Below are 8,799 nucleotides of genomic sequence, written 5' to 3' on the forward strand. Positions count from 1 at the left end.
GAGGCGCGGGGCCCGCCTCCCGCCCTCCCAAAACGATACGCCCGCACCCGCGAGCCGGAGACGGTGCGTGAGCCCCACGGCCGCGGCGGGAACAGAGCGCCCGCAGGACTAGGCACACCGCGCCTGCACGGCCGCACGACCCTGTGGGATCCGCTCCACCGCAGCCCCTCCGCGCAGGACCCGGGGCGGGCTGCAGGGCGGGGCTGCGGACGCCCAGCCGTCAGCCCCGGGTCCCGAGGGTCTCATTCTTTCCGGTTCCCATCTTTCCTGAACTGCCCAGCACTTCCCTCTCGCCCCGCTACTTCCCATTTCCTAGGTTGTGCCCTCAACAAATATGGTACTCGGCCAGAGAGGCGGTGGCTAGCGTGAGTTCCGGTGTCTGCCCTCAGCAAAGATGGCACTGTGCTGGAAAGGGAGTGGGCACAACTTCCGGTCGGGCGGACCTCGGCTAGGCTCGTTTCCGGCGGCGCTCCAAGTGACGTAGCGAGCGCGCCGCGCGGCGTGAGCGGAGGACGCTGCGGGGGCACATGGAGGTCAGCGGCAGCTCCCGCGGCTGCTGCGTACGTTTGGCGCGGGTGGGGAGGAAGATTCTGGGCGTGGGTTCTGAGGGCTTGAGGGCGCACCGGGATGCGGGGGGTCGGGGTCCTGCGGCTGGAGGCGGGGAACCGGCCGGCCCGTAGGTGCGCGCTCTTCCGCCGCCATGCCGCGTGGCGGCCGGCGGGTCCGGCTGCGGGTGTTCTGTCTGCCCGCGACGGCCGGGCTTCGGAGCTGGTGTTCCTCCGACCCCAGTGGGGCCTCCGGACCTCAGCTCCGTCCCCAGGCCGCAGGGCTGTCCTCCGTGGGGGGCGTCCCCGCCGGCGGGCGCCGGGGGTGCGGGACGTCGCTTTCGGGCGCTTGCCCTCCGGAGTCTGGGCTGTGCGGTGGTGAGACCCGAGGCATCGCAGCTGCAGTGCGCCGGCGAGCGAGGGAGGCGTGCGGCCTGGGGCCAGGCTCCGGGCAGCTGGGAGTCGAGCGCGCGCTCTGCTTTAGCAGGAGGGGAGGCCCGGGCACCTGCCGTGCGCCGGCCGCGGGATCGCCCCGCCGAGCGAGACGGTCCGAGCGGCTGGAGGCCGCAGCAGCGGGATGTGCGACGGAGCCTGGGAGGAGCTGACGTCTCGCCTGGGCATGGAGGCATGAAGGGTGATTTCCTGGGTCTGTGGCGTTGGGGAACAGCGGGGCCTGGTGGGGGCGGAAGGGCGAGGCTGTGGGGTGTGGATTTTCCAGGTGCGGTCCGATGGAAAACGTCTTCCCTTGCGTCTCCCCAAGTCAGCTCTTCTAACTCTCGGGGCCTTGGAAGTGAGGGGGGCCCCGGGCCAGCCCCACCGGGAGGCCTGAGACAGGCGGGGGTCTGGACTGTCGAGCTGGCTGACTCCAGGCGCTGCCAGAACAGCCGCTCCGCAGCCCAAGCCCTGGTGCCCTGCACTTAGGTGGTCAGTCACATCCTTCGCGGAAACCAAGTCTATGAGGTTTTTGCTGCAGAAAGCACCGGCCCACGCAGGGACAGGCAGAGAGGAGAGGTTCCAGCTGGTGGGGAGGGTGGCCGTCCCTTTGTGGGTCCTGCTCTCGGGTCCGCGAACGGGAGCTCACCGGAATCACTGCTTTCTCTCTGTTGTCTGCAGGGCTGTGGAACCACGTGCTAGCCATCTTACCTGCCAGCCCCTGCCCCCAGCCCCAGGCCGCCATGGCTGCCCGCCTGGTGAAGCAATGTGCATGTCTCCTAAGGGAGGCCACCCTTGTTCCCCCTGCCACGGCTCCTGCCATGGCTCCCGTGGGTGGACTAAGACTTGCCCAGGTCGGCCGCAGGACTCTGACCTCCTCAGCTACCTCGCCCAGTTCTCACTTCCCACGTTCCTTGTCTGGGCTCCTAGAGAAGGAGCACGTGTTCAGCGCCAGGCCGCAGCAGCAGGAGGTGGACCGGCTCATCGAGAAGGCCACCCGGCCAGAGGAGCTCCTGGAGCTGCTCAGTGGTGGTCACCGCCTGCACGAGAACCACGCAGCCCTCGTGCTCATCCAGCTTTCCCGCCTGCTCTCCGATAAGCCGGAACACAAGGCCTCGCTCATGCAGGATGCCCGCTTTCAACAGCTTCTCCAGCTTGTCAACAGCCAGGTGGGTTTCTAGAATGTTCTCTCAAGGTTCAATGGGCAGAAAACAGTGGCACTGGAGTCCAGAGCAGCCAGTCGCTTTCTGTAACTGGGAACCTTTTTGCTTGCCTAGTTCGTTACATTCTTTGGTTAATTGTCCGCACGGTCCCCTTAGCTGAATTTTGCTGTCCTTCTCTACCAAGCAGCAAATGGGACACGGGACATGGATGCGCAGGAAGCAAGCTGGTTCTTCTCCGTTTCCCGGGTGCTTTTGTCCTGGGCAGGCTGTCCTGACCTGTGTAATTGTAATCCTTCAGTGTCTGGCTCACGGTGGGCATGCCCCTAAAGCTGGAGGAGATACGGGGGGCGGGGGGCTGAGGAAGGGTCCCAGGGAGCTGGGTGCAGCCGTCATCCAGTTGGTCAAATCCTTAACACATGAGTGCAGAGGGCACCTGTCTGTGGCACGGGGGTGGGGTGACACACCAGCTCTTGGCGGTGGCCTTGTCGGCCCACAGTCCTTCCCCCGGTCCATGCTGGAGGGAAGCCCTGCTTTGGTCACTGAGCTCCAGAGCTCTGTGTGCAGGTGTCAGAGGCGAGGCTGAGGAGAGTCACAGGTTAAGGGTGGGGTTTCCAACTATCTTGTGGGAAAGCAGTGGGCGTGGCCGGCTGGTTTTACAGCCAGATAGGCCCGCAGAGAAAATGCCAGAATGCTTCTGTGGTAAGGGAGGTGTGGAGCTTTCTGTCTCTTGAAACGTGTGCATGGCACTGAGGTCACGGCAGAAGGTCACTTCTTTCTGATGCTGTCGCTTGTAACCTCTTACCAGCCTCCTTCTGGTTCTGCAACTGTGGTCCTGGTAGTTACTGTTTTGCACACACACACAGACAACTGAAGTGTGTTTCAAGAGACGAGAGCAGACGTCGGAGCAAACCCATGAGCCAAAGCAAACAGGGAACAAAGTGTAATGCAGGTGGTGGCCGAGCTTCCTTGTAAAAGCTCTCCTGCCTTCCAGGAGACACAGATGCCGCACCATGTTTCCTGATACAGACTGAAATTTTTACTTGCTGGCCTCCGCAGCCCTTCCCTGGCTCCCCTGTTTACACTCTGCTTCCTCTGTGCAGTCCCATTTCACCGGGGAAGGGAGCGGCCCCACCAGTGGGGCTGAGTTAGAGGCTCAGTGCTATGGGCAGGACCCCACCTGAGCCCCTGCATGCTGGCTCCCTGGGGGCCCTCCGCCACATTCTGCCTCTGCGAGGGCGTGAGCTGGGCTAGAGAGGCCCATGCACATCCCTGACGACTGGAAACATCAGCGGGGTCCCCCTTATCAGAAACAGCCCCCGAGGAGGAGGGAGGTGCTGGTGTCACTGCCTCAGGGCTTTGGGACACCGTGTGTTGTGGTGTGAAGCCTCACGGGGTGTGGGTCCCTGAGGTGGCAGCGGTGGTAGCTTGTGAACAGCCAGCCCCTCGTCCCTGATACCTGGGGGTGTGGGGTCACCAGGCCTTCTCTTGCCCACATATACCAGGGCTGCTTTGCAGCCACACACCTCGGAGAGCAGGGACTGGTGGGAGGGTTGGGCAGCAGGGTGCCACACCTGGACATGCTCCGTGGGGCGGCTCTCTCCCCTCAGCTAACTGCTTACCGTCATTGCGAGCCAGGGAGCCAGCAGGTGGACAGTTTGAACCTGAGTCAGCCCTGCAGGCTTTCCCCTGACTGCTGGACTCGGCAGCTTGCTGGGTTCATGTCTGCGTGTGAATGGGGCACTCGTCCGGCGGACCCACTACACAGATCCGTGGCCGGGTCTTTGTGTAACCACCTGCCTCCATGGAATTTGTGTTGGAGGAGCCTGGGGGGTTTTCCTCCTCGCACAGAGCTCATGTTCGCAGGGGACCCAGACCGTTGGCAGAGCGGGGCGGGCTGCCAGAAGTGCCCACCTTCCGGCCGTGGGCGGGGAGCTGTGCTGGCTCCAGACAGGTGGGCACAGGTGTGTTCTCGGATGTGACTTCCTGTGTCCTCCTCGCCCAGATAGCCTCCGTCTGGCACGGGCCCCTCGTGAGGCTGCTCCGGAGCCTCTACACACTGGCACTGCCCACGGCCTGCAAGCAGCTGCAGTCGGTGGAGCAGGAGGTCCGCTGGCGCCTGCGCAGGCTCCGGTATAAGCACTTGGCCTTCCTGGCGGAGTCTAGCACCACCTACATGCAGCAGCGGGGCTCCCAGGAGCTGCTGGCCGAGCTGCTTGTGAGCCTGGAGCGGCGTTGGGCAGAGATCGAGGACGGCCGCACAGTGGTGGCCCTGATGGCGAAGGCGGGGCCCCTTTCAGAGCCGCTGATGAACCGCCTGGAGGACAAGGTACTACTGGAGCAGGGGCACAGGACAGCCACGGGCACGCTCTGTGGCCATGCTGATGAGCCCAGCATGCTTCGTCTTCTCTAAAATCACTGTGTGCGCCTGACCTGGGCCGGTGGGTGGACCCACTCCAGGCTCACGCTTCCCGATAATGTGCTGTGCCACACACCCCCACACCCCACTTTCCACCCCACCCTCCCCGCAGTCAGGTCAAATTCAGCCCCCGTTGCCGTCATAGCAGGCGCTGGCCTAGATGGCTGCTACAGCAGGCCGTGCAGCCCATGGGCCCCAGGCTCCCCACGCTGGGACCTGGGGATAAGTCTGGCTGCAGACAGGGCACCCGGGCCTGGGGGTTCCCCGGGTGGGAGCTGGGGCAGGCCCTACCCGGCCAGGGCCTGGGGTTAGTGAGCTCAGGCCCAGTTGCTGTCCCACAGGGGCCGCCCAGCGCCGCGCAGGAGCCCTGGCCTCGGCCGCCCCGCTGACCTCTGCGGCTGTGATTGACAGTGCCTGGAGCTGGTGGAACAGTTCGGGCCCGATGAGCTGCGGAAGGTGCTGGTGACGCTGGCCGCTCAGAACCGGCGGTCGGTGCCCCTGCTGCGAGCCGTCTCTTACCACTTGGTCCAGAAGCCCTTCCCCCTGACGAAAGGCGTCCTCTTGGACCTGGCATACGCCTATGGTGAGCTCTTCTGGCTGGGAGCAGCGGGGAGAAGGGTGCTCTGGCTGCAGCTGTGTCAAATTCGGTGCCCGCCCACCCCGTGGCTGGCGCTGGCCCAAGAAGCTGCCACAGAAACACAGTGACCCATGGGCCCTGGTCCCCTCTGCTGGGCCTCAGGGATAAATTTGGTCACGGACACCTCGTCCCCAGAACTCAAGGCGAGGCTGGGATGGCTGGGTGGCTCCCAGGGCAGTCTGTAGACCCTCGAGGGTGAACCCTGGGCTCTCTCTGTCCTGAAGGCAAACTCGGCTTCCAGCAGACGCAGGTGTTCCAGCGCTTGGCTGCTGACCTGCTGCCCCACGTGCCCGGCCTGACATCCGGCGAGGTGGCCCACTGCGCCAAGTCATTTGCCCTCCTCAAGTGGCTCAGTGGGCCTCTGTTCGAGGCCTTCGTCCAGGTGAGCCGGGCAGAGCCCTGCGGCTTAGGTTCGGATGCTGTGGGGGCCTGACTCCCCTGGAGCGGGTTCCCTGCCCATTGCATCAGGGAGGCACAGCTGGCCAGACACACTGCCTGGTTGTTCATGGGGGTTTCTCCTTGGGTCATTCGGGAAGTAGACGTCGTGGGAGGGGACGGTGTTTTCTGTTCTCTCAGCTTCGGAGGAGTTTGTTCTTGAGTGGCTGTCGCAGGGAGCCGAACGGGTGGCGAGGCTGGAATCCGCTTGAGCTCCCAGGGCAGCAGCGGGGACAGACGTGTCTGTGTGTGTGCAGCCAGCAGCTGCTTGAGGCCATGCCGAGCAGCCGCAGCATTTGCAAAGCCACTGCCGGGCGGCTCCTGGGGATCCCAGCCTCTGGGGATGGTAGCTGCTGGCGGGGAAGGTCTGGGTGGCCCTGGTCGGCTAGGGTCATGGGCCATGGGAAGGATGGGTCTGTCTTACACTGTCCTCCGCCTGGCCTGGCCGGCCCAGCACGTCTTGGACAGAGCCCAGACCGTCCCGGTACCGCACCTGTGCAATGTGCTTCTGGCCTTCGCGCACCTCAACTTCCGTCCGGAGCGTCCGGAACAGGAGGATCAGTTCTTCAGCCTGGTACGGTCTGTGCGCCCCTGCCCCCTCTCCTCCCCTCTCCCTGCCGGCTGCTACGGGGCTCCTGGGGAGCAGCTCCAGGCTGGAATTCTGCGTGGGGGCCATGGGGATGCGAGGGAAGCAGGCTAGAGCCACATAACGCACATTGTCCTGGGGACAAAAGACGCGTAGTCCCCCACGCCTGCTGTGTGGCCCAGAAGCAGCTGCGGGTCAGAGGCAACGGCCGGCTCCCTCGCGGGCCGCACAGGGCCAAGGGATCCCTGGTCTCCGATCCTGGTGCTTCCTTAACGCCCTGCCGTCGCTGTGAGCTGCGGGCAGAGCTGCGTGCCGCATGGGTCACCTGTGCATTGACGCAGGGTGAGCCGTTCTGCATGTGCACCGGCTTTGACCCTGGGTGTCTGTGGGTCTAGCAGGCCAGCTGCAGCCCCTTCCATAGTCTCCAAGTCCCCTCAAGACCAGAAACACCTTCCCGGCCTGGGGCCTGCTCCCCGTGTGACGGGAGACATGAGTTCATACCACAGACCCTTGTTGCTGGGAGGAGCTGTGGGAAGCTCCAGCTGAAAGTTGTGCTGGTGCCGAGGAGGGTTTCTGGTACTCTTGACCGGGGCTGTCCCAAGTCTAGCCAGGAGCGTGGGCAGGATTGTCCCCGTAGCTCTTCAGGCCTCGGGGTGGCCAAGTCCTTCGGGAGCCCTGAGCGCTGCTGGCCCGGGATGCTGGCCGCCGCTGAGCACAACCACTTTCTCTGCCCGCCCTGTCCTCGCTCAGGTTCACGAGAAGCTGGACTCGGAGCTGACCGGACTGCACCCGGCCCTGCAGGTGGACGTGGTGTGGGCCCTGTGCGTGCTGCGGCAGGCGCGGGAGGCAGAGCTGCGGGCCGTGCTGCGCCCTGAACTGCACGGCCAGTTTCTAGGTGAGGGGTGGGGCGTCCCCTCCTCCCGAGCCCACGGCCACCGCACGTGCCCATCTGCTTTTGCGCGCCTCTGCCAGGGCAGGGCAGAGGCAGCCCCCTGAGCTCACCTGGCATTCACCACTCCTCTGCCCTCTCCCTGTGGGGGGCCCCCAGACCCTCTTCCCTGATAGCGCATGTGGTTCAGGGGGCAGTGTGGGGGCAGCACGCCTGTCCTGCGTGTCCCTCAGCCCACCCGCTCTTCTCACGCTGTCTTCTCCCTTAGAGGCCAAGTCTCCGAAGGACCAGGGCACCTTGAGGAAGCTGCTGCATGTGAACGCTAGCGCACAGCTGGAGCACCCTGGGTACGCGGGCCCATGTCTGCCGGCTGCGGCCCTGGTCCCTGGACTGTCTGCCCTCGACAGGAAGGTGACCCCCTTGCAGAAGGAGCTGCAGGACACGCTGAAGGGGCTGCTGGGGAGCAGCGACAGGAGCAGCTTCGCGGTGCCCACGCAGTACGGCTGGGTCTTGGGTGAGCCCCGCACACCCCCTTACTGATGGCCACGGGGCTGCTGCTCATTCCAGCCCTCTGTGGTGAGGGCCCTGTGCCCCCGGGGACGGTCCCCAACACGTGCACCCACGCCCCTCCTAGATGCTGAGGTGCTGCTGGACCCTGACGGCCAGTTCCTGCCCCTCAGGAACTTTGTGGCCCCTCATCTCGCCCCACCATCTGGGAGCCAGCCGCTGCCCCCCGGAGCCAAGAGGTAGGCAGCCAGACGCCTTCCCTGGGTCTCCCTGCTCCCTCCGCGGGCCCCAGGAGCACACTCCGCCTGAGCCCCGCGCCCTTCCCTGCCAGGCTGGCCTTCCTGCGCTGGGAGTTCTCCAGCTATGGCAGCCGGAGCCGAGACCTGCTGGGGCGCTTCGCGCTGGCCCGGCGCCACGTGCAGGCCGCTGGCTTCCTGGTGGTGGACGTGAGTACCGTGGGGCCCGGGGTCAGCCACATCGGGGTCCCCCTTCACACGGAAGAAAGGGAAGCTTTGAAGGTGGCGTTAAGGCCGCAGCTTCTGGGAGCCACTCAGAGCCTCATAGACCCAGTCTGCATGCTGGCCGCAGAGAGCAGATGGTCTTACAGGCTGGGGGACGGTTTTGTCACGTTTACGTCTTGGATGTTTTTCTGTCTTCAGTGGTTTTTAGAAATTAAAAAGCTGTTTTTGGGCGCTACAGCGTTCCGGATCCCTGGCCCAGGGGTCAGGGTGCTGTAGCTCTGAGCACTAAGGGAAGTGAGGCCTCCTTGCCGGCCACAGTCCTGCGGCTCTGTGGGCTTGGGAGGCTAGGGGTGCAGGCGCAGAACATCGGGCAGAGCCGCGGTAGCCATGCCCTCCCCGCAGGTCCCCTACTACGAGTGGCTGGATCTCAAGTCCGAGTGGCAGAAAGGCGCCTACCTGAAGGACAAGATGCGAAAAGCAGTGGCAGAGGAGCTGGCCAAGTGACGCGTCTCGAGCCATGGACTGTGCTTGCAGGGGGCCAGGCTCTCCCGAGGCCTGGCCAGGGCCACTGGACACTCGTGCCTGGACAAGCTTGCCCAGAGGGGCGTGCTGGCCTGCAGCTTCTGCTTCTTACGGGCAATAAACCTGTGATTTCAGCTTTCAACAGCAGGAGACATTTCGGGTTTTGTTGCCTTCACTGCCCTCTGCCCTGTTTTGCGCGCTACTGG

At 64.6% G+C, this 8,799-nt stretch overlaps 1 protein-coding gene and 2 non-coding genes across 8 annotated transcripts; all 3 read left to right on the forward strand.

Annotated features, from left to right (window-relative positions):
* The first annotated feature begins 447 nt into the window (after positions 1-447).
* TBRG4 (transforming growth factor beta regulator 4) lies at positions 448-8,735 on the forward strand. 6 transcript variants are annotated; one of them, XM_059170671.1, is made up of 12 exons: positions 448-560; positions 1,030-1,191; positions 1,659-2,146; positions 4,143-4,466; positions 4,968-5,139; positions 5,418-5,575; positions 6,083-6,202; positions 6,965-7,109; positions 7,372-7,617; positions 7,738-7,849; positions 7,942-8,056; positions 8,474-8,735. In XM_059170671.1, the coding sequence occupies exons 2-12, from the start codon at positions 1,173-1,175 to the stop codon at positions 8,573-8,575; spliced, it is 2,001 nt and encodes a 666-aa protein (XP_059026654.1). In that variant the 5' UTR covers positions 448-560; positions 1,030-1,172; the 3' UTR covers positions 8,576-8,735. The 6 variants fall into 6 exon arrangements, with proteins under 6 accessions (XP_059026654.1, XP_059026653.1, XP_059026657.1 ...); XM_059170670.1 differs by having other exon boundaries at positions 452-560; positions 1,033-1,191; XM_059170674.1 differs by having other exon boundaries at positions 452-560; positions 1,033-1,179.
* On the forward strand, positions 4,664-4,800 carry LOC131831028 (small nucleolar RNA SNORA5). The gene has a single exon (XR_009353543.1). It is a non-coding gene; the product is annotated as a small nucleolar RNA SNORA5 (small nucleolar RNA).
* LOC131831027 (small nucleolar RNA SNORA5) lies at positions 5,185-5,319 on the forward strand. The gene has a single exon (XR_009353542.1). It is a non-coding gene; the product is annotated as a small nucleolar RNA SNORA5 (small nucleolar RNA).
* Positions 8,736-8,799: the final 64 nt, after the last annotated feature.

Source organism: Mustela lutreola, chromosome 4 (assembly GCF_030435805.1).
Source record: "Mustela lutreola isolate mMusLut2 chromosome 4, mMusLut2.pri, whole genome shotgun sequence".
Classification (NCBI taxonomy): domain Eukaryota; kingdom Metazoa; phylum Chordata; class Mammalia; order Carnivora; family Mustelidae; genus Mustela; species Mustela lutreola.

Excerpts from the sequence above, each read along its gene's own strand:
- TBRG4 (XM_059170671.1), top strand. Across the intron at positions 4,467-4,967 it reads TGAACCGCCTGGAGGACAAG|TGCCTGGAGCTGGTGGAACA; the intron begins GTACTACTGGAG and ends TGTGATTGACAG. Across the intron at positions 8,057-8,473 it reads CTGGCTTCCTGGTGGTGGAC|GTCCCCTACTACGAGTGGCT; the intron begins GTGAGTACCGTG and ends CCCTCCCCGCAG.